Below are 24,821 nucleotides of genomic sequence, written 5' to 3'. Positions count from 1 at the left end.
TTACCCTTCCTTCTCTAAACAGGCTTGCGGCTGGAGGCTCAAACTGAAGGAATGCAAGGAAGATTCATGCTTAGGGTACTGCAAAATCATGAGAAAACTCATCTTTTTTCAAAAATGTGTTCCATGGATGCTTTTCGGTGGACTTCCTGCTGTCAGTTATATGGTTTTCCGCTGTGTTTTGCCTTCTCCTTCTCCTTCTTCTCCTTCTCCTTCTTCTTCTTCTTCTTCTTTTCCCATGACAAAGTCTTACCTGAGAGGAAATGGCTCCCATTTTCCCCCCATCTGTACAGGGGCTGATGGTCGCCAAGGAAACGTGCCCGTCTTTGCTCAAGAGCCACCAGGATCTGACCCAGCCAAGCAGTCAGACCGTATTCTGGCAGGTTCTTCAGGAGGAGGGTGAGACCATCGACTCTTTGGGTAAGTAGATTTTTTTCCTCTGGTCTCCTCCACATCTGCTCGTTTGATTTGGCATTTGTAGAACTAAAGGGGAAAAAGCAGATGAGCGAAAAGAAGAGAACCTCTGTTCCAATTCTGAGCTCATACACAGTAGGACCCTTTATCCACGGAGTCAGTATCCACAGATTCTCTTATCCAAGGTCTTAAAATATTAAAAGAATTAAAAGAAAAATCCCCTAAGTGTTTTTTACCTATTACGTTCCTAGAACTTAGCACTAGAGGGAGACAGAAACTATGGTAAGTATAGCATTCACTGTTATAATAGTGTTCACTATAACCCCTGTTTTTAAGCCTCCGTGGGGGGGGGTCTTGGAACCAATCCCCCTCTGGATATGGGAGTCGTCTTGTACCTGAAAAGAACCAATACATCCATGAGTTATATTCCGTTCCCAGCTTTTTTGCTTAAAATATTGCTCTCCTGTGGAAATCTGCATGGAAAAGCAGCACTATTGACAGAATATGAGTGGGATGATGAACATTAGTCATCATCTTCTGGCTTTGCCTCACACATCTTTCCCTTGAAGGCAGGATCCTGGCTCTTTTCATCCCTCAGCCTTTCAGCTTAGTCCGCTACCCCTGCCAGGACGATGAATTGTGTCAGAAGTAGACCATTTTCGGTCTCTTTATTATTGTTGTTGTTAAGTAAGGAAAAAGGTAGCAGAGAAGGATGGGAACCAGATTTCGTGGTTGTAAATCTCAGTGCTGAATTGCTGGAAGTGAAGAAGTCAACATAGGTGTTTGCTGTGTGCCAAGCTGAATCAGCGCACAACAGACAATGCCTACACTGACATTTTATCCTTTCCGTGAGAGGATAAATTCACCTCCCAGAATTTACGGGGATTTCTTAATAGACCAGTGGATCTATTTAATAGGATTTTAGCAGGAAAATGTACTGCCTCCTCTATTAACCTCTATTTCTCTCCCTGAAGCAGATTTCTGAAATGATAGCAGGGCTGTTTTCTTCCAGGAGTGCCCATTATGCTGGTGGAGGACCACCATTGAATATAAAACCTCTTTTTTTCTTCATTCTTTGTTGTTTTTCCAAGCGGTTGCTTCATTTAAAGGAAAAATGTTTATTCATTATTAGGCACACATTATTTCCTTATCTGGGTGGTTATCTGAGTGGTTTAGGTATCTGGCTGCAGAGCCCGAGGCTAGGAGTTCGATTCCCTACATGCATCCCAAGAAATCCAGTCTGGGTGTCCTTGGGCAAGCTGCACATTTACAGGGCACCCTCTAGAGGAGGAAAGGGTAAAGCACTTCTGAATATTCTCTATGTGGGAAACCCTGAAAAGAGTTGCCTAAGTCGGAATGGGCTTGACAATGCATGATTTTTCTTATTCTTAATTAGTTCCTTATTTTAAAAATAATGTCAGAGAGATCTTTGAGGTTGACTCTTATTTTACCTGGAAAAAAAACTGTTTAAATAGGTTTTTTTTAGTACATATAATGTCGTTAGAACTTGGTTTTTTGTTATTATATATTCGGGTTATGTATGTTTATTTTATGTATGCTATTTATATATTTTTACTACGCTGTATCTTGTTAATTTACTCTTATTCCGTTATATAATTTTTTTCTTCTTTCCCTTCTCTCTTCCTTTTCCTCCACCCCCCTTTTTTTACTCTGATATGGAATGGAAGGCCCTTGAACATCTCTGCGATCATGGGTGGAGGGAGATATGGTGTTGGCACAGTCCCTACTTGTGTCAGAAGAACGATGAGCAGATGCTTGAAGGTTGTTCATTGTTCTGATACTGTGACCAACCTTCAGTATCACGGTAGCCAGACCAGCAAGCCTTCCACTCTAAAGCTGGTGCTGTTGAATGGCAGGTCTGTATCTAATAAGGCCCAGGAGATTCACGACCTTATCCTGGAGGAGGATGCAGACCTGGCATGCATAACAGAAACGTGGATTGGCGAAGAAGGGGGTCCTCCCCTAGAACTTGTCTGTCTGCCCGGTTATGCTGTCCAGCACCAGGGTAGACTGGAGGGGCGGGGGGGGAGTAGCCATTATATATAAAAACAGCTTGGAGGTTGCTAGGCACTGCGCGGTGGTAAAGCCGGGTCTGGAGGCTCTCCATGTGTCGATTGAGGCCAGGGATGGTATTGGGATCTTGCTGGGTTACCGCGTTCCCCGCGACCCAGCCATTTCCCTTCCGGAGCTAGTGGACTTTGTCTCCGTGGCACTGTTGAGATCCCCCGAAGCTATTGGTTTTGGGTGATTTCAACGTGCATGCGGGGGCAGAGACTTCTGGGCCAGCTCTTGAGTTCTTGGAAACCATGGCTACCTTGAACATGTCCCAAGATGTCAATAGCCCCACCCATATGGGTGCTCATATGTTGGATCTGGTCTTGTCCACCAATTGGAGTGAGTGTGATCCGATGGTGACGGACCTTGAGTCGGTCCCCTTGTCATGGTCGGATCACCACCTAATAAAATGCACCCTCATAATGGCTCTCCCCCCCCCCCTCACAGGGAGCAGGGACCTATTTCTATGGTCCGCCCTTGAAAGCTACTGGATCCTATTGGATTCCAGGAAGCCATGAGAGGTGTTACGGCTGACCTGGCTAGCACTTCTGTTGAGGCTCTGGTTGACAGCTGGTTCACTGCTGCTGCCAGGACTGTAGACATGATTGCGCCTAAACGCCCTCTCCAACGCAGAGCTCAGCCTGTGCCCTGGTTCATCCGGGACCTACGAGCGATGAAGCAGTTCAGGAGAAGGCTAGAGCACAAGTGGAGGAAGAACCCGACGGATTATAATTGGATCGCTGTCAGGGTCATGACTAACCTCTACCTGGCTAAGGTAAAGGCTGCAGCTCGTGCATACTTCGCTAACCGGATAAGCGAAGCGTCCAACCAGCAGGTGGAGTTATTCCGTATAGTGCGCGACCTATCCGGAATTTGTCTGAGTGATGGGCCTCCCCACCGGACCAATTTGCAGCATGTTTAAAATCTAAATTGGAGGCCATCCGCCAGGAACTCTCTCAGTGAGTCAAGCAGAGATGTCCAGCACTCCATCTTGCCCGGTGATCCTTGATCACTTTTAGCCCGTGACGCTGGATACTGTGTGTGATGAAGTGTATTTTTCTAATTAGAGATGGGTTATGTAGTCATGTTTTAACCATAGAGAAATCCATTTTGAGTTTGACACAGGCTAAGTTCTGGAAAATTACTAGTAGTTATTTTCAGCTTCATGTCGCTAAGCTTATCGCTGCAGCTGGTGAGAAAAACACAGCAGAGTCAAAATATCTCTAACCTGAATTATAAACAATTCTTTGGTGTTGGTGGGAAAGTAGGGCGTACCCTATGCTAATTCCTTACTTCGTGATTGGTCGAGTATGTCAGGAAGGGGCAGGTTGGAGAAGTTTACAAGAGGTTGGAAAAAGGGAATCTGGGAGAGAAAGAAGAAGAAGATAGTTTTGGGTATCTGAAAACATGGCGTTGAATATCTTTGATCCAGACGAAGGAACCTGATTTAACAATATGGACTGCGTAAGAATATCGTTGGTTAAGCTTAGTTTATAGTTTAGATTTTGTTTTGTTTTCAATAGTTAACTTTTATAGAAGGTGCTGAAACGTTATGCTGTTGCTTAGAAATGAAATTGTAGAGAAATGTTTTCTTTGTTCACTTAAATAAACTCATGTTGTTTAATAATTGGCCTTTCTAGTCCTTTGAACAGAACAGTTTCCCTATAGATAATGAATTTGGCCTTACGTTACCAAAATTGAGTCATTGAACAGTAAAGATGCGGTATTAAGTGGTTTCTTTTTAGTAAAATCGAAACAGACTTAAATACAGGTTTCCAAGAGTTCATGTCCCGAAAACTGTGTTGACTCAAGCAGTTCACTTCAAACGGGAGTGAAGGAAGCCTAGATTTTCCTGTTTCGTGGTTTTTGATCTCATTTATGAGACCATTTACTGACACTGTGGACAAGGTGCTTGATCGCTGTCGTGCCACCACCTCCTTCCTTGACCCTTGCCCGGCCTGGCTAATCACAGCAGCCAGGCCTACAACAACAGAATAGGCTACAGCGATAATTAAGGGGTCTTTCCTTGAGGGCAGGGTTCCTCCTGCCCTCAAGGAGACACTCATTAGGCCCATAAGAAAGAAACGGAAGTTGGCGGCGGACGAAATTGGCAATTATAGGCCCATCGCCAATGTTTCTTTCATCAGTAAAGTGGTCAAGAGGGTGGTGGCTGACCAGCTTCAGGCTCTTTTGGAGGAAACAGATGCCCTGGGACCGTCCCCAGAGAGTACAGCTTGGGGAGATTGTCTCAGCTCCGTGGAGTCTCAATTGTGGGGTCCCATAGGGGCTGATTATCTCCCCAATGCTGTTTAACATCTATATGGGGCCGCTGGGTGGGGTCATCAGGGGGTGTGGGGCATCATGTCATCAATATGCTGATGACACCCAGCTCTACATCTCCTTTCCACCAACTGCAGGTGATGCAGTTCTGTCCCCCAAGCGGGGCATGGGGGCTGTACTGCAATGGATGCAGGAAAATGGGCTGAGGCTGAACCCGGACAAGGCTGCGGTTCTGAGGGTGGGTGCCCCCACTGTCAGCGGTTTGGGTGACTCCCTCTCGTTTGGGGGGGTGAACCATGCCGCAAAGAATGGGGTTCGCAGCTTGGGGATCCATCTAGACCCAGCGCTCACCATGGAGACTCAGGTGGCGTCGGTGGTCCGCACCGCCTTTTTCCATCTTTGGCGGATAGCCCGGCTGCGACCCTATCTCAATGTGGGGGTGCTCACTACTTTAGTTCATGCTCACTACTTTGGTTCATGCTCAAGATTAGACTACTGCAACGTGCTCTACGTGGGGCTACCTTTGAAGTTGACGCGGAAAACTCCAAGTGGTGCAGAATGCGGCGGCCGGACTCCTTCGCGGAGCGAGAAAATACCACTGTATCTCTCCTATTTTGGCCGCGCTGCATTGGCTGCCCATTCAGTTCCGCGTCAACTTTAAAGTTTTGATCCTAAGGTATAAAGCCCTAAACGGTTTAGGACCTCGATACTTGGCGGAACACTTACTCCCACCTAGTTCTACCCAATCACTTGTGCGAGTCAGGAGGTGAGGCTGAGGAGCCTGACGCTGAGGGAGGCCCGGAAGGAAAAAAACAAGAAACTGGGCCTTCTCGGCGGTGTTATGTTTGTATGTTGTAAGCCGCCTAGAGTGGTCGCAATGCCAGGATATGCGGGGTATAAATAGAATGAATAAATAAATAAATAAATAAATAAAAACATTGTGTTTGGCATCCTGTGATGTAAAAACCAACAAAAAATTAACAAAAATCACAGTGATTCCCAACCTTGGATCCCCAGATGTTTTTGGATTACAACTCCCAGAAGCCTTCACCACTAGCTGTGCTGGACAGGATTTCTGGCAGCTGTAGTTCAAAATATCTGGGCACCCAAGGTTGGGAACCACTGCTCCAGAGCCTTTCTCTGGAGTCCAAAGAATGAGCAAAATTATTCTTTCTTTGCAGATGACATGATGGGAAGGCAGGTCAAGATGGAGGATCCTCAGTGGGGAAGAAATGAGCCAATGGATGTCGCCAGAACCGCTGCCGCAGCAAGCCAAGTGAACCGGCTGAAGGGAATTGAGATAGGTGAGGAAGAATGTGGATTGAAAGAGGATCAGTCAGCGGAGAGAGACAAGGAACCTAATGAGTTTGGGGACCATCTTACAGCTACAGTATACCAGCCTTCCAAAATGTCTACGAGGGAGGAAACACCCACAACCAACAAGCGCGGGCGAAGGTATCCTTGCAAATCAGAACCTGACAGGATCGGTACCAGAAAGAAGCACAATGAATGTGTCACATCAGAAGAAACATTCCAGGAAAATGTATACTCTGATAAACAAGAGAGGGTGGTAACTGGAGAAATTAAACCAGAATTTTTGGAAAATGTGGAAGGAGATCCTTTGGAAACATATCAGTGCGATCGTCCAGAAGAGGACCCTAATGATTCTGCGAGTGGGGAGAGTCACGGAATTCAAAGTGAGGGAAGGCTGTTTGAATGTTCTCAGTGTGGGAAAGGCTTCCCTCAGATAAATAATTTGATGATCCACCAGAAATCTCATATCGGAAAGAAATCGTATGAATGCTCTCAGTGTGGGAAGTGTTTCCGTTTGAGAAAAAAATTGAATACACATCAACGGCTTCATACTGGAGCTAAACCGTACAAATGTTCTCAATGTGGAAAATGCTTTAGCATAGGAAAGTATTTGAAAAGACACCAGCGCATCCATACTGGAGCCGTAACAAAACCACATAAATGCTCTCAGTGCGGGAAATCCTTCAACCAGGGAAAAGATTTGCTGATCCATCAGCGGATTCATACCGGAGAGAAACCGTACGAATGCTCTCAGTGTGGGAAATGTTTCAGATATCAAGGAAGCCTGGTGGACCACTGGAGGACTCATACTGGAGAGAAACCGTACACATGCCTGGAGTGTGGGAAAAGCTTTGGGCAGAGAAGCCAGTTGAAAACCCATCAGATAATTCATACTGGAGAAGAGCCATACAAATGTTCTCAGTGTGGAAAGTGCTTCAGTCAGAGAAAAAAACTGAGTACACATGAACTGCTTCATACTGGAGCTAAACCGTACAAATGTTACCAGTGTGGAAAATGCTTCAGCCTACAAAATTACTTGAAAAGACACCAACGCATCCATACTGGAGCCGTACCAAAACCACATAAGTGCTCTCAGTGCGGGAAGTCCTTCAACCAGGGAAAAGATTTGCTGGTCCATCAGCGGATTCATACCGGAGAGAAACCGTACAAATGCTCTCAGTGTGGGAAGTGCTTCAGTACTCAAGGAAACCTGAGGAGCCACTGTAGGATTCATACTGGAGAGAGGCCGTACAAATGCTCTCAGTGTGGGAAATGCTTCAGTCAGGAAGTTAACCTGAAGAGCCACCAGAGGATTCATACTGGAGAGAAACCGTACGAATGCTCTCAGTGTGGGAAGTGCTTCAGTACTCAAGGAAACCTGAGGATCCACTGTAGGATTCATACCGGAGAGAAACCGTACGAATGCTCTCAGTGTGGGAAATGCTTCAGATATCAAGGAAGCCTGGTGGACCACTGGAGGATTCATACTGGAGAGAAACCGTACACATGCCTGGAATGTGGGAAAAGCTTTGGGTGGAGCAGCCAGTTGAAAACCCATCAGATAATTCATACTGGAGAAGAGCCGTACAAATGCTCTCAGTGTGGAAAGTGCTTCAGTCAGAGAAAAAATTTGAATACACATCAACTGCTTCATACTGGAGCTAAACCGTACAAATGTTACCAGTGTGGAAAATGCTTCAGCCTACAAAATTACTTGAAAAGACACCAAGGCATCCATACTGGAGCCGAAACAAAACCGTATAAGTGCTCTCAGTGCGGGAAGTCCTTCAACAAGGGAAAAGCTTTGCTGGTCCATCAGCGGATTCATACCGGAGAGAAACCGTACAAATGCTCTCAGTGTGGGAAATGCTTCAGTCAGCAAGGAAACCTGAGGAGCCACTGGAGGATTCACACCGTAGAGAAACCGTACAAATGCTTTCAGTGTGGAAAAAGCTTCAAAGTGGCGAATTACTTGAAGAAACATGAAAGAATTCATAACGATCATATGAAAGGCCTTCATGCTGGAAATGTTTCAGTTAGTGACTTCACCTAAATGATTGCCCAGGAATCGCTGTAGGAGAAGAGCCATACAGATGCCTTGAGCATCAGAAAAATGTTTTTCGGATAGTCTGTCTTTATCTGAGTATTACGGGATGGTACTACAGTAGGACTGTAGTATCCACAAGGGATCAGTTCCAAGCCGAAATATTAAACACTATACATTTCATACATCTGGGGACCCAAGGTTGGGAACCACTGACTTAGAGTAAGTCCATTGAATCAATTGCCAAATGGTGAGTTTGCTTAAGTAAATCCCTGTCAAAAGGTCCATATAAACTATTTGGCGGTTGACCACCATAAGGAGGAAACTGGGTCTCTTGAGATTTAGGCAACAACACGTTTTTATTAACATTCAACAACGGCGTATCAATCACAACTTCTGTGGGCATCAACGTATCCCACTCAGGCAACTCTCTATATGTCCATTCTGATTAACTTGGTAACTTTGCTTCAATACGGGGGGGAGCTGGCCGAACCGCTCCTTGTCGGTAGGCTTCCGTAACAGGGCGCTCCTTACCGCGCAGATTATCCCACAACAGGGGTGGCGAGCCCAGTGCCCCCTCGGGTACCACCTTCCTCCAGCAACCATGTCCTCTTGGGAAGACCACCACCATCCATTCTAGAGTCTCTTGTATCACTACTACTTCCGGATCAGGAACGGGATCAGGCAGTAGTCCTCCCACCTTCAGGCTTGGGAAATCATCAATCAAGCTCCTTACTCCACCTGCCTTAGCTTCCTCTTTCTCCTTCTCTCTCTTGCCCGTTACCGCCCTAAATTCCTGCGAATATTCCCCCTCTTTTATATTCTCCTCCCACACATCCACCCATTGCTTCAGTCTTAACCCCTTTCCCCTCTTTATATTCTTTTTCTCTTCCCTCAGCCCCTTTGACATTTATGTTAGCTGGAGGAGACGCCGCGCTAGCTGTTGGACCTTCCTTACAACCCCATTCATTTCTTCGGTGTTCCAGGGCTGGGACTCCCAGCTAAATTTAGCTCTAAATTTCAGAGGAAATCGCAATGGATATTCCTTACCTGCCAGTGAAAACTGCAAGGTTGTTGCAATTGGGAAAATGAATTTGAGACTTTAAAAAAAAAGGAATAATTGGATTGAACAGTGGTGGAAGAAGTGACACTATTTGAAAGAGGTTTTTTTTTGTAAAAAACTATTTCTTGTCAATAAGGAGTACTTTCCTCCCCAAACTTACAGAAAATTAGAAACAACAATGAGCAGTGCACCAGATAATGTAACAAAACCCCTTTCCACTGTTGTAATATAGAACAATTTTTCGACTGCTTACTTATGGAAAATAACTTCAAAACTCTTCATTGTCAGTAACTCTCTCAACCTGGAGTGTGGATTCTGAGCCTTGTCCCTCCCGCTTTAAAAAAATACCATGAATCTTGTGCGGGGTAATTTATTTTGCGTCCCTGGGCATAGGGAGCATGGGCACGTACCACTTTTGCATTTTTAACAAATAAAATGTTTCCGTTATAAAAAGGTCTTGAGTTTTCCTTTAGTTATACTTTACAGTGTTGCTAAATCTCTACAGACATGTTATTCTTGACTTAAACAATTCCTTATGTGGCGTGCTGCCATTACTTCTCAAAAGAAAGAAGGAAAATCTCAGTATCTGAGTGGTTTGTTTGTTAATCTTTTCAGGGCACATAGAATATCACAGATTAACAACAGTGGGAGGGAGGGAGGGAGCGTTCACTGGTCCCAAAGCATGGGTGAAGTGTATTTCTAGTGAGAGGAAAAAGTTAGCAAGTTTATTTTGTAACCCTGCCATTTAACTTAAAAAAGACCAAGGAGGCTTACATCATTGAAAGGCAATATTTAAAGCTAAAAACAACGATTATAGAAAGGCAACTTAAATCTTTATAGGTTAAAGCCAACACTTTGATTTGTGCCCGGAAACTGATGGGGAGCCAGAGGAGCTGCCGTAATGGGGGGAGTTGTTTGATCCCGGTGCCCTCCTCCAGTCCGTAATCTGGCTGCTGCCTTTTGGACCCGCTGACCTTTCCAGACTCTTTCCGTCGGCAGCCCCACATAAAGTGTGTCTTATTAAGGCATGTGTCACCATCGCTGTATCAGACCTCTCAAGAAATGGTCGAAGCTGCCACACTAGTTTTAAATCTACAAAATCACTCCTGGCCACTCTCAAAACCTAGGCATCCAGGAACACACACACACACACACGTTGGCTTCTCTATCCTGGTTTCCTGCACCCCAAAGGGTTAATTCTGGCTTCCAGTCTCATGGAGAAATTTGAGCAAGAAAGGAAAGGCAGTGAAGGTATAAGCAAGGAGGATAGTGGTTCAGAGATGGGAATTGTACTCCCACAGATCTGGGGGGCACCCAAGTAGAGAGACCTAAAGAGAAGGAGCCAAGCTTTGACTGGTAAGGGCATTTCAAAACTCAAATCACCAAAGACATCTGACTGATTCTGGAAGGCTAGAAGTTCCCAAGGGGAAGGGAGATCTTAGGGCTTTTTCTCTCCCATTGTTGCAGCAGGATTCGGAATGAAAGGCTTTGGCTTCAAATCAACTTCCCTGAAGAGTCTTCACTGGGTCTCTTTACAACCACCTCTGTTTTCAGCATAATTGTGACTGCATGGTGGGAAGCTTCAGGATCCATTTTGCCTGCTTTTGTGCACCGGAGAGGACTCTGACCCCAAGGTTTGAGGAAGAAACTCTGAAGCAAGAAAGAAGCAAAGATCAGCATGTCTAGAAGGTCAATATAAGCAAGAAAAGCCCCCAGGATAGCCCAGTTCCTAGGTTGGGGGGCTCTGCCAAAGAGGAAAAGGACATTGTAGAAGGAGATGCAACATCGTTGGGAAACCTGGTGTCAGGAGTTCTTGAACGCATTGCCGGGTATTTGTACAAAATGGCAGAACTCAATAATGTTGGGATGATGCCAAGGCTCTTCTGACTTCCTTTGAGCAAGTAGCCAAAGCCTGCCAGTGGCCAAGGGAAGAGTGGGCAACCTGGCTGCGCTCAAGGGCATAGAGGAAGAGGTCTTTCAAAGTTTGGAAACCAGAGACGGGGAGGATTACAGGGAAGTGAAGGCCACTATCTTGCAAAGGAAAGCCCTGAAGACAGAAATACAGCATCTGCACTTCCGGCACTTCTGCTGCCAGGGAGCTGAATATCCCCCAAAAATTATTATTATTATTATTATTTATTATTATTATTTATTTTATTTATATCCCGCCTATCTAGTCGCAAAGGACTACTCTAGGCGGCTTACAACAGGGAAGAATACAATAAAAATAAAACAACAAATTACAAAACAGATAAAAGTAAAAAACAATAAAAGATAAGAAAATCAAAGGTAATCTGGTGAGAAGGCCTGCCGAAACATCCAGGTCTTTAGTAGATTCTTAAAAGTGCCCAGCGAGGGAGCTCCGCGAATACCAGGAGGTAAATTATTCCACAGGCGAGGAGCGACCGCCGAGAAGGCCCTATTTCTTGTTTTCTCTTTTCGGGCCTCCCTCGGCGTTAGGCTCCTCAGCCTCACCTCCTGGCTCGCCCGTGTGACCCGGGTAGAACTTGGTGGGAGAAGGCGTTCCGCCAGATATCGAGGCCCTAAACCGTTTAGGGCTTTATACGTAAGCATTAGCACTTTGAAGTCAATGCGGAACTTGATGGGCAGCCAATGCAATGCGGCCAGAGTGGGCGAAATATGTTGGAATTTTTTCACTCCACTGAGTAATCTGGCCGCCGCATTCTGCACCACCTGTAATTTCCGCAGCAACCTCAAAGGAAGCCCCACGTAGAGCGCATTACAGTGGTCTAATCTCGAGATTACGAGCGCGTGTACTAAGGTGGTGAGCGCCCCCACCTCCAGGTAGGGCCGCAGCTGGGCTATCCGCCTGAGATGAAAAAAGGCGGTGCGGACCACCGACGCCACCTGTGACTCCATGGAGAGCAGCCAAGTCCAGGAGCTTTGCCCCCAATGGATGAGTCCAGAGAGAAGGAGCAGATCCTGGCGCATTTCCTGGCCAGCCTTCCCCCTCTTCAGGGATTGACACCCGAGCATCAAAGTGGAGCAGGTGGGAGACAGTTTCCTTGTCCTAGGCAATCAAAACTTGTAATTAATGGCTCTTCCTAAAAGAGGAAGGTAAGAAGGAAGGACTCACCCTCAATCTGGATAGCTCAGCAGTTTAAGCAACTGTTTGGGAGTTTGATTCCTCATTTTGTCTCCTTGACAGGGGCTGGACTTGATGATCCCAAGGGTCCCTTCCAGCTCTGATGGATTATGACGATTCCACCATCTGCAAAATGGGTACATCAGTACCATCCCATAACCTGGCAGGCTTTTCAAAGGCTTTTGGAGGGAACAGACAGGGAGGAGTGGCCTGTTGGGAGGGGTGGAAAGCGGTTACCAGGGAGACGCACATGGGACTGGTTGCCAGGGAGACAAGAGTACAAGAAAGGGGGAGTGATTAATATTGGTTGGAAAAGAAACATTTTTTGTGGGAAGGAGTCCTCAAGAGGTTTGGGGGCGACAGGGGAGCTCTGTACTATATTTAATTCTGGTTTGAGCATACATACGACCCTTTCCAGCTCCACCATTCTAAGATGATGATGATATCAGTCATTCATGCCATTGTTCTTATGAGTTGCCTCCACAGTCTTCGTTTCATCCAGATAGTTGTAAAATAAACTTATCCCATGCTTTTGAGACATGTCTAAGATTGTATTGGAAACTGATCGCGTACTGTGAAGTTTGAACAAACCACCTAAACGTGTTTCTTTACACTACGTGGTTATACAATATTAAATCTATATATTTTAGTACAGTTTTAATCTGGACTGCTGTTAGAAAGGAAGGTGAACGAAGGCCATCTCATTTGCTCCGTTTGCTATATCTTGGGTGTAAACTGTGCTAGAGGCGCAACAGACAATGCCTACACTGACATTTTATCCTTTCCGTGAGAGGATAAATTCACCTCCCAGAATTTACGGGGATTTCTTAATAGACCAGTGGATCTATTTAATAGGATTTTAGCAGGAAAATGGACTGCCTCCTCTATTAACCGAAAGGGACTGGAATTTCTCTCCCCGAAGCAGATTTCTGAAATGATAGCAGGGCTGTTTTCTTCCAGGAGTGCCCATTATGCTGGTGGAGGACCACCATTGGATATAAAACCTCTTTTTTTTCTTCATTCTTTGTTGTTTTTCCAAGAGGTTGCTTCATTTAAAGAGGAAAATGTTTATTCATTATTAGGCACACATTATTTCCTTATCTGGGTGGGTATCTCAGTGGTTTAGGTGTCTGGCTGCTGATCCAGAGGCTGGGAGATCGATTCCCTCCCGTGCATCCCAAAAAAATCCAGCCTTGGTGTCCTTGAGCAAGCTGCACAGTCACAGGGCACCCTCTAGAGGAAGGGAAGGGTAAAGTACTTCTGAATATTCTCTATGTGGGAAACCCTGAAAACGGTTGCCTAAGTCGGAATGGACTTGACAGTGCATGATTTTTATGATTCTTAATTAGTTCCATATTTTAAAAATAATGTCAGGGAGAGCTTTTAAGTTGTCTCTTATTATACCTGGAAAAAAACTGGTTATCAAGAACTGTTTAAATAGTTCTTTTAAGTACGTATAATTTCGTTAGAACTTGGTTTTTTGTTATTACAGTGGTGCCTCGCATAGCGAGGTTAATCCATTCCGGATTAACCCTCGCTATGGGAAACATCGCTGTACGGAAAGGAAAAAGCCATAGAAATGCATTGAACTTCGTTCAATGCGTTCCTATGGCTTAAAAACTCACCATTCAGCAAAGTTCCTCCATAGCGCCGCCATTTTCGCGCACTCGGCAAGCGAGGGCAGGGTGAGAAAATGCGGCGCGAGCCTTCCGGCGGCCATTTTGGAACCGCCGATCAGCTGTTCTCCCACGCTTTGTTATGCGATATTCGCTAAGCGAATCGCTTAGCGAATATCGCAAAGCAAAAAAACTCCATAGGGGCCATCGCTGAGTGAATGCTCCAGCGATGCCCCAGAGCCCCTCGTTAAGCGATTTAATCGCTCAACGGGGCGCTCGGTATGCGAGGCGCCACTGTATATATTTGGGTTATTTATGTTTATTCGATGTATGCTATTTAAATATTTTTACTACACTGTATCTTGTTAATTTATTCTTATTCCGTTATATATTTTTTTTGTTCTTTCCCTTCTCTCTTCCTCCCCCCCCTTTTTTACTCTGATATGGAATGGAAGGCCTGCCCTCACAGCGAGGGGCCCCTGAACATCTCTGTGATCATGGGTAGAGGGAGATGGTGCATTGGCACAGTCTCTACTCGTGTCAGAAGAACGATGAGCAGATGCTTGAAGGCTGTTCATTGTTCTGGGACTGTGTGACCAACCTCCAGTATTGAGGTAGCCAGACCAGCAAGCCTTCCACTCTAAAGCTGGTGCCGATGAATGCCAAGTCTGTATCTAATAAGGCCCAGGTGATTCACGATCTTATCCTGGAGGAGGTTGCAGACCTGGCATGCATAACAGAAACGTAGATTGGCGAAGAAGGGGTCCTAACCTACTACTTGTCTGTCTGCCCGGTTATGCTGTCCAGCACCAGGATAGACTGGAGGGGTGGGGGGCGGAGTAGCCATTATACATAAAAACAGCTTGGAGGTTGCTAGGCGCTCTGCAGTGGTAAAGCCGGGTCTGGAGTCTCTCCACGTGTCGATTGAGGCCAGGGATGGTCTTGGGATCTTGCTGGGTTACTGCGTTCCCCGCGACCCAGCCATTTCCGTCCTGGAGCTGGTGAAATTTGTCTCTGCGGCACTGTTGAGATGCCCGAAGCTATTGGTTTTGTGTGATTTCAACGTGCATGCGGGGGCAGAGACCTCCGGGCCAGCTCTTGAGTTCTTGGAAACCATGGCTACCTTGAACATATCCCAACATGTCAACGGCCTCACCCATATGGGTGGTCATACGCTTGACCTGGTTTTTTCCACCAGTTGGAGTGTGGTCCGATGGTGACTGACCTTGAGTCAGTCCCCTTGTCATGGTCGCATCACCACCTAATAAAATGCACCCTCATAATGGCTCTTCCCCCCTCTCAGGGAGCAGGGAACTATTTCTATGTTCCGCCCTTGAAAGCTACTGGATCCTATTGGATTCCAGGAGGCCATGAGAGATGTTACGGTTGACCTGGCTAGCGCTTCTGTCGAGGCTCTGGTTGACAGCTGGTTCACTGCTTCCGCCATGACTGTAGACATGATCGCTTCTAAATGCCCCCTCCAACACAGAGCTCGGCCTGTGCCCTGGTTCATCCGGGACCTACGAGCGATGAAGCAGTTCAGGAGAAGGCTAGCGCGCAAGTGGAGGAAGAACCCGACAGATTATAATTGGATCGCTGTCAGGGTCATGACTAACCTCTACCTGGCTAAGGTAAAGGCTGCAGCTCCTGCATACTTAGCTAACCGGATATGCGAAGCGTCCAACCAGCAGGCGGAGTTATTCCGTATATCCGGAATTGGTCTGAGTGATGGGCCTCCCCCAGGTTTTCATCGGACCAATCTGCAGCATTTTTAAAATCTAAAGTGGAGGCCATCCGCCAGGAACTCGCTCCTTTTTTAAATACAGTGAGTCGAGCAGAGATGTCCAGCACTTCATCTTGCCCGGTGATCCTTGATCACTTTCAGCCCGTGATGCTGGATACTGTGGACAAGGTGCTTGATCGCTGTCGTGCCACCACCTCCTCCCTTGACCCTTGCCCGGCTTGGCTAATCAAAGCAGCCAGGCCTACAACAACAGAATGGGCCACAGCGATAATTAGTGGGTCTTTCCTTGAGGGCAGGGTTCTCCTGCCCTCAAGGAGACACTCATTAGGCTCATAAGAAAGAAACTGAACTTGGCGACGGACAAAATTGGCAATTATAAGCCCGTCGCCAATGTTTCTTTCATCAGTAAAGTGGTCGAGAGGGTGGTGGCTGACCAGCTTCAGGCTCTTTTGGCAGAAACAGATGCCCTGGATCCATTTCAGTCGGGCTTCAGGCTGCGCGGTGGTACAGAAACGGTATTGGTCGCCCTTTATGATGACCTGTTGAGGGAGGCTGACGGGTAAAATATCCTTCTCGACATCTTGGCGGCCTTTGATACTGTTGACTACGGTATCCTCCTGGATAGGCTCTCTGAGTTGGGAATTGGTGGCCTGGCGCTTGCCTGGCTCCGTTCCTTCTTGGGGGACCATCCCCAGAGAGTACAGCTTGGGGAGAGTGTCTCGGCTTCGTAGAGTCTCAATTGTGGGGTTCCACAGGGGTCGATTATCTCCCCAATGCTGTTTAACATCTACATGAGGCTGCTTGGTGGGGTCATCAATATGCTGATGACAACCATCTCGACATCTCCTTTCCACCAACTGCAGGTGATGCCGTTCTGTCCCCCCAGTGCTACATGGGGGCTGTACTGCAATGGATGCAGGAAAATGGGCTGAGGCTGAACCCGGACAAGACTGAGGTTCTGAGGGTGGGTGCCCCCACTATCGGCAGTTTGGGTGACTCCCTCTCGTTTGGGGGGGTGACCCTTGCCGCAAAGAGCGGCATTTGCAACTTAGGGATTCATCTGGATCCAGCGCTCACCATGGAGACTCAGTTTGCATGGTCCGCACCACCTTTTTCCATCTTTGGCGGATAGCCCGGCTGCGACCCTATCTCGATGTGGAGGCGCTCACTACCGTGGTTCATGTGCTCATAATCTCAAGATTAGACCACTGCAACTCTACGTGGGGCTACCTTTGAAGTTGACGCAGAAACTCCCAAGTGGTGCAGAATGCGGTGGCCAGATTCCTTAGCGGAGCGAGAAAATACCACCATATCTCTGCTATTTTGGCTGTGCTGCATTGGCTGCCCATTCAGTTCCGCGTCAACTTTAAAGTTTTGATCCTTACGTATAAAGCCTTAAATGGTTTAGGACCTCGATACTTGGCGGAACACTTACTCCCGCCTAGTTCTATCCATGTCACTCGTGCGAGTCAGGATGTAAGGCTGAGGAGCCTGACACCAAGGGAGGCCCGGAAGGAAAAAATAAGAAACTGGGCCTTCTCAGCAGTGTTATGTTTGTATATTGTAAGCCACTTAGAGTGGTCGCAATCACCAGATAGGTGGGGTATAAATAGAATAAATAAATAAATTACATAAAATAAAAACATTGTGTTTGGTATCCTAAAAACCACCAAAAATTTTAACCAAAATCACTGTGATTCCGACCCTTGGATCCCCAGATATTCTTGGACTACAACTCCCAGAAGCCTTTGCCACTAGCTGTGCTGGACAGGATTTCTGGCAGCTGTAGTTCAAAAACATCTGGGCACCCAAGGTTGGGAACCACTGCTCCAGAGCCTTTCTCTGAAGTCCAAAGAATGAGCAAAATTATTCTTTCTTTGCAGATGACACAATGGGAAAGCAGGTCAAGATGGAGAATCCTCAGTGGGAAAGAAATGAGCCGATGGATGTCCCCAGAACCACTGCCCCGGCAAGCGAAGTGAACCAGCTGAAGAGAACTAAGATAGGTGAGGAAGAATGTGGATTGAAAGCGGATCAGTCAGCAGAGAGAGACAAGGGACATAATGAGTTCAGAGACAATCTTACAGCTACAGTATGTCAGCCTTCCAAACTGTCTACAAGGGAGGAAACAGCCACAACCCTCAAGTGCGGCCAAAGGAATCCTTGCAAATCAGAACCTGACCGGATCCGTACCAGAAAGAAGCACAATGAATGTGTCACATCAGAAGAAGCATTCCAGGAAAAATTATACTCTGATAAACAAGAGAGGGTGGTAACTGGAGAAATTAAACGGGAATTTTTGGAAAATGTGGAAGGAGATCATTTGGACACGTATCAGTGTGATCGTCCAGAAGAGGACCCTAAGGATTCTGCGTGTGGGGAGAGTCACGGAATTCAAAATGAGGGAAGGCTGTTTGAATGTTCCCAGTGTGGGAAAGGCTTCCTTCAGAGAAGAAGTTTGGTGATCCACCAGAAATCTCATACTGGAAAGAAATCCTATAAATGCTCTCAGTGTGGGAAGTGTTTCCGTCAGAGAAAAAATTTGAATGAACATCAACGGCTTCATACTGGAGCTAAACCGTACAAATGTTCTCAATGTGGAAAATGCTTTAGCATAGAAGAGTATTTGAAAAGACACCAACGCATCCATACTGGAGCCGAAACGAAACCACATAAGTGCTCTCAGTGCGGGAAGTCCTTCAACAAGGGAAAAGATTTGCTGATCCATCAGCGGGTTCATACCGGAGAGAAACCGTACGAATGCTCTCAGTGTGGGAAGTGCTTCAGTATTCAAGGAAACCTGAAGAGGCACTGGAGGATTCATACTGGAGAGAAACCATACACATGCCTGGAGTGTGGGAAAAGCTTTGGTCGGAGCAGCCAGTTGAAAACCCATCAGATCATTCATACTGGAGAAGAGCCGTACAAATGCTCTCAGTGTGGGAAGTGCTTCAGTCAGAGAAAAAATTTGAATACACATCAACGGCTTCATACAGGAGCTAAACCATACAAATGTTACCAGTGTTGAAAATGCTTCAGCCTCCAAAATTACTTAAAAAAACACCAAGGCATCCATACTGGAGCCGAAACAAAGCCACATAAGTGCTCTCAGTGCGGGAAGTCCTTCAACAAGTGGAAAGCTTTGCTGGTCCATCAGCGGATTCATACCGGAGAGAAACCGTACGAATGCTCTCAGTGGGAAGTGCTTCAGTCAGCAAGGAAACCTGATGGTCCACTGGAGGATTCATACTGCAGAGAAACCACATACATGCCTGGAGTGTGTGAAAAGCTTTGGGCAGAACAGCCAGTTGAAAACCCATCAGATAATTCATGCTGGAGAGAGGCCATAGAAATGGTTTCAGTCTGGGAAGAGCTTCAAAGTGGTGAAATACTTAAAGAAATATTCATAACAATCATATGAAAGCACTCCATGTTGGAAATGTTACAGTTAGTGATGTCACCTGAATGATCGCCCGGGTATCAATAAGGAGTCTTTTTCTCCCCAAAGTTACAGAAAAGTACAAAAACACAATGAGCACCAGATACTGTAACAAAACCCCTTTCCACTGTTGTAATGTAGAACACTTTTTCGAACGCTGTTAATGAGTAATAGAAATGAATTACTTATGGAAAATAACATCCAAACTCTTGAGTTTCAGTATCACAACCTGGAGTGTGGGTTCTGAGCCTTGTCCCTCTCGGTTTAAAAACTAAATCACCATGAATCTTGTACAGGGTAATTTATTTTGCCTCACTGGGTATAGGGAGCATCAGGACGTACCACTTTTGCATTTTTTAAAAAAAATAAAATGTTTCCACTATAAAAAGGTCTTGAGTCTTCCTTTAGTTATACTTTACAGTGTTCCTAAATCTCTATAGACATAATATTCTTGATTTGAACATTTCCTTATGAGCCGTGCTGCCATTACTTCTCAAAGGAAAGAACTTTCCTCAGCTTGGAAAACCAGAAGTATTTTCCAGGACAGGTGTTTCTTTCTTTGAAGAGCTGCCCTTTGCAATGGTCTCCTGGGGCGGGTAACTACATATTTCCCTCCCTGGAATGTACTGGATGGATTTTCTGCTTCAGCTGAGATGCTTTAAAACTACAAAGAAAATCTCAGTATCTGAGTGGTTTGTTTGTTAATCTTTTCAGGGCACATTGAATATCACGGATTCACAACAGTGGGAGGGAGGGAGGGAGCGTTCACTGGTCCCAAGGCACGGGTGAAGTGTATTTCTAGTGAGAGGAAGAAGTTAGCAAGTTTATTTTTTTTTTATTTTGTTGCATTAAATTATTTTAACCCTGCCTTTCTACTTAAAAAAAAAACCCAAGGAGGCTTACATCGTTGAAAGGCAATAGTTAAAGCTAAAAACAATGAGTATAGAAAGGCAGCTTAGATCTTTATGGGTTAAAGCCAACACTTTGATTTGTGTCCAGAAACTGATGGGCAGCCACTGGAGCTGCCGTAATGAGGAGAGTTGTTTGATCCCGGTGCCCACCTCCAGTCTGCAATCTGGCTGCTGCCTTTTGGACCCGCTGACCTTTCCAGACTGTTTCCCTCGGCAGCCCCACGTAGAGTGTGTCTTTCTAAGGCATGTGTCACCATGACTGATGAGACCTCTCAAGGAACGGTCGCAGCTGGCACACTAGTTTTAATTGTGAAAATGCACCCCTGGTCATTGTCAAAACCTAGGCGTCCAGGAACACAAACACGCACAGAGGCTTACACGTACACATACACACAGATCCCAAGTTGGCTTCTCTACCCTTGGTTTCCTGCGCCCCAAAGGGTTAATTCTGGCTTCCAGTCCCCTGGAGAAATTTGAGCAAGAAAGGAAAGGCAGTGAAGGTATAAGCAAGGAGGATAGTGGTTCAGAGATGGGAATTGTACTCCCACAGATCTAGGGGGCACCCAAGTAGAGAGAGCTAAAGAGAGGGAGCCAAGCTCTGAGTGGGGAGGGCATTTGAAAACTCAACTCACCAAAGACATCTGACTGACTCTGGAAAGCTACAAGTCCCCAAGCAGAAGGGAGATCTTAGGGCTTTTTCTTCCCCATTCTTGCAGCAGGATTCAGATGGAAAGGATTTGGCCTCAAATCAACTTCCCCGAAGAGTCTTCACTGGGTTTCTGTACAACCACCTCTTGTTTTCAGCATATTATGACTGCATGATGGGAAGCTTCAGGATCTATTTTGCCTGCTTTTGTGCACTGGTGAGAACTCTGACCTGAGGTCTGAGGAAGAAACTTTGAAGCAAGAAAGAAGCAAAGATCAGCATGCCCAGAAGATCAATATAGACCAGTCAGAGCAAGAAAAGTCCCCAGGATAGCCCAGTTCCTAGGTTGGGGTGCTCTGCCAAAGAGAAAAAGGACATTGTAGAAGGAGATGCAACATCGTTTGGAAACCCGGTATCAGGAGTTCTTGAAGACATTGCTGCCTCTTTCTACAAAATGGGACGATGCCCAGGCTCTTCTGACTTCCTTTGAGCAAGTAGCCAAAGCCTTCCAGTGGCCAGGGGAAGAGTGGGCAGCCCAGCTGCACTCAATGGCATAGAGGAAGAGGCCTTTCAGAGTTTGGAAACCAAAGATGGGGAGGATTACAGGGAAGTGAAGACCACCATCTTGCAAAGGGATGCCCTGAAGACAGAAATACAGCATCTGCACTTCCAGCACTTCTGCTGCCAGGGAGCTGAAGGTCCCCCAAAAATTCACAGCCAAGTCCTGGAGCTTTACCCCCAATGGCTGAGGCCGGAGAGAAGGAGCAGATCTTGGAGCAGTTCCTGGACAGCCTTCCCCATGACCTCCAGGGCTGCATCCGGAGCCGCAGGAAGGCCGCAGACATGTAGCCCTGGTGGAGGACTTCCTCATGAGTCACCAAGGGACGGAAGCAGGAAAGTGGCAAGTGAGGCTTTGTGTTTTAAATCCCACAGTCTTCAGAAGTCAACATATGAATCAAATATTTAATTTGTGTTAACTAAAGATTTGCAGTTGTAACTAAAAAGCATCTTAAAAAGCAGAGACATCAACTTGTCAACAAAGGTCTGCATAGTCAAAGCTATGGTTTTTCCAGTAGTGATGTATGGAAATGAGAGCTGGACCATAAAGAAGGCTGACCACTGAAGAACTGATGCTTTTGAATTGTGGTGCTGGAGGAGGCTCTTGAGAGTCCCCTGGACTCTAAATGGAGATCAAACATCCATTTGAAAAGAAAATCAACCCTAAGTGCTCACTGGAAGGACAGATCCTGAAGCTGAGGCTCCAATACTTTGGCCATCTCATGAGAAGAGAAGACTCCCTCGAAAAGCCCCTGATGTTGGGAAAAAGTAAAGGCAAGAGGAGAAGGGGACGACAGAGGATGAGATGGTTGGATAGTGTCACCGAAGCTGCCAACATGAATGTGACCCAACTCTGGGAGGCAGTGGAAGACGGGAGGCCCTGGTGTGCTGTGGTCCATGGGGTCACAAAGAGTTGGATACGACTTAATGACTAAACAACAACAGGTTAACACGCAGCAAATGCTGAAATCCTCTTCACTTGCTTCAGTTCTCGGGCGTTCATTCCTGTGACAGTAGGACCCCCATATCCGCTGATTCACTTATCCAGTGGCTAAAATACTGAGTGGGGTCCCCCACCCTCTTTCAGGAACCCTTAAAGGAGGAATATTTGGGTTCCCTGCTAGCACAGGGAGAGTTCTCAGAGTCCGGAAAGGAACAGATCTACAGAGAAGCCATGCAAGCTGGTGACGTCAAGATCAGGGGGCCGGGTAAGGCTTCACTGAGGAATTTTGTGGGGGTGAGACGCTGAAGGAAAAAGTCAAATGCAGGTTGTGATGAGGGAGATCAGCGCAGCCGCAGGAACCAAAGCACCCAGGTAGAGATGGACCCGAACTGCTGGTTCATATTAAAATATAGGAGCTGGTCAAGGAGGCCAAGTAGGGAATCGAACTCCCACCTCAGATTGCATAGCCAGAGATCTAAACTTTTGAGCTATCCAGCAATTATGGACATACCAGGACCATCTTCCATATGAAAGCCCTTCAGATATTAGAGGATATAAATCAATCCCATTACCGTCCTGCCTTCCCTTCTGCTATTGAAATATCCCTAGCTTGTCTGTATGTTGAACTCTTCCTTTTCCATTCCTCCTACCTGTAGGTTATTCAGGGTGGCACATCTGGTCCTGTGAAATTACCTGATGATGACAGTCTAGGAAGATGGGGCCCTAGCTCACCTCCCATATAAAGATGCCAGCTTTCTCAACGTATCTGTATTTTCAAAAGGAGCGGAACATGCAAGAATAGGCAGGCAAAGTGTGAAGAAAAAAACAGTATCCTTGCTAATTGGCATAAGTCAAAAAAACTTCAGGGCAAAACGTTTCAGTCAAAATACTGGTCTAAGGAGATGGTTTCTTTCCCCTGCGGTTCTTATTTGGTGCAGAATTTTGAATTTCTGGTAAAATCCCTTGTTCTGCACAGCAGAAGTACAGAGATCCGCAGAAGAGAATGGCTTCCAGTTCTCTAGAGGGTCCGACCCTTTCTTATGAAGTGGCCCTTAAGGTCTCACTCTGACCCATTTGTAGGAGAAAGAATAGAAACCTTTCATTACTTACAGTTGCGAACAGATCAACAGCAAACTAACTCTACTAACTGAACACCAACTGAGAACTGAGAGGGGTTAAACATGGTTAGGCACTTTCATTAGATACTTTAAGTCCCTGTGAGGGTTCGACCTTTGGCTCCATTTTTGCTTCAAAGAAATCAGCAGACTTGTTGTTTCGAACCAGGTGTATTTAACAAACAACAAATGTCCCTAACATGATCTGGATACTTTTCTCCTTCTGCCAACGGGTGTCGAAGGGGTTTCCAATCTTCAAACATTAACAGGTTACTACCGCTGGCATTTCATGGACTCGGCCAGTCTGGAAAGAGGTCGTCTGCTACAGTTTGTCCCGTCTCACTCCCCAACAGGGGCATGGTCTCCTCGTCCTGGTTGTTATTCCACAGGGAGCGTCTCTCTGGTGCTGGGCCCTTCCAAGGTCCTTCCTGTAACCCTTCCTCGTCATCTTGTTTCTCCGCCATTCTGGTCTTTCTTTCCTTTCTCTCTCGCCTTCGCTTCTTCCCAATAAGAAGGGTCTGGGTGGGATCTCCCTTCTCCTTCTAGAGTCGGCCTCCTCCTTGGGCACTCTTAAATCACTCCCGGGACCCAGTCCAGGGATCCTCTGTACACACCCATGCCCAGCCTGTTGGTAAGGGCTCTTCCTTTTTAGCTCTCCTGCTCCTGCCTCAAACTCCATCCTCTCCTTCCTCTCTTTTCCCCGCCATTTTTCCCTCAGCCGCTCCTAATGTCATCCTTTGCATCTCTTTTCCCATCCCCTCCGTGTCTGTCCCTTGCTGCTGCTGACTCTTTGAGGGTCTTGAGGTTGGCTGGGTTACTGTTTCCTTCTCTTCGGTGTGAAGGAGGGATGGCTCTCCAGCGAGGAGGGGGGGGGATATCCTTCTTCCCTCCTGTCTCGCAGTCACCAAGGCTTGAGTTTGGGAAATAAATATATATTTCTGTGTGAGTCTTGCACCTGTTTAGATAAATGGGAAAAGGAGAGGGAAGGTGTAACGATGGCGTCACCCAAGAGTGTGAAGCCTGACAGGCCTTTCTGCACCGAGGAAGAGGAGGAGGAAGACGAGAGAAAAGGCGGGGATTTCCGCCCCAGGGAAGAGCCACCGCCTCCCCATCTCCAAAGCCCAGGAAGGGCCACCTTCCCGGTTAAGTTCGGAGCCCTGAGTGGCCACCCCGACGAAGCTAAGGAGGCGAGATAAAGAGGAAGAGACAACACGTAAGCAGGCAAGCAAGCCGGCCGAGTCACACAAGCCTCCTCGTCGCTTCCGGTAGGATCTTCAATGACACAGGGAGGCTCCGAAGGGCCCAGAGAGGCGCCAGTGGGGGCTGGAGAGGCGTTTTGCCCTTTTTTTTCGGCCCCCCCAACCGGGAAACTCGGGCAGGCATATCTTTGCCGGGAGTTGGGAGGCCGACTTCCTTGCGAGTAAAAACGTTAGGGGATGGCAGGCATGTAGGGCTTTCCCAGGACTGCGGAGGTGACCCCACTGGCTGAGGGGGCGCCCCAAGCAGCCTCCGAGAGAGTCATGTCGAACAACAAGCTGGCCAGGCAGGCCACGGG

General features: G+C 46.7%; 3 protein-coding genes across 12 annotated transcripts in view; all 3 read left to right on the top strand.

Annotated features, from left to right (window-relative positions):
- Positions 1-9,641, top strand: part of LOC140705028 (uncharacterized) — a 138,284-nt gene extending 128,643 nt beyond the window's left edge. For 5 of the 10 annotated variants that reach the window (XM_078388322.1, XM_078388324.1, XM_078388321.1 and 2 more), the window contains exons 3-4: positions 291-417; positions 5,949-9,641. In XM_078388322.1, coding sequence (XP_078244448.1) covers positions 291-417; positions 5,949-8,134 — 2,313 coding nt within the window. In that variant the 3' untranslated portion in view covers positions 8,135-9,641. The remainder of the gene's footprint in view (positions 1-290; positions 418-5,948) is intronic. The other 5 variants (XM_078388316.1, XM_078388315.1, XM_078388318.1 and 2 more) reach the window with 1 other exon arrangement.
- A 7,018-nt stretch (positions 9,642-16,659) lies between these two features.
- LOC140704020 (uncharacterized) lies at positions 16,660-19,481 on the top strand. Its single transcript, XM_072988484.2, has one exon. The coding sequence runs from the start codon at positions 17,546-17,548 to the stop codon at positions 18,680-18,682; it is 1,137 nt and encodes a 378-aa protein (XP_072844585.2). The 5' UTR covers positions 16,660-17,545; the 3' UTR covers positions 18,683-19,481.
- A 953-nt stretch (positions 19,482-20,434) lies between these two features.
- LOC140704015 (uncharacterized) overlaps positions 20,435-24,821 on the top strand; it is a 32,261-nt gene continuing 27,874 nt past the window's right edge. Inside the window, exon 1 of the mRNA XM_078386823.1 lies at positions 20,435-24,531. The gene's annotated coding sequence lies outside the window, so the exon portion shown is untranslated. The remainder of the gene's footprint in view (positions 24,532-24,821) is intronic.

Source organism: Pogona vitticeps, chromosome 2, assembly GCF_051106095.1.
Source record: "Pogona vitticeps strain Pit_001003342236 chromosome 2, PviZW2.1, whole genome shotgun sequence".
NCBI classification, from domain to species: Eukaryota; Metazoa; Chordata; class Lepidosauria; order Squamata; family Agamidae; genus Pogona; species Pogona vitticeps.
This window is presented reverse-complemented; position numbering and strand designations above follow the sequence as displayed.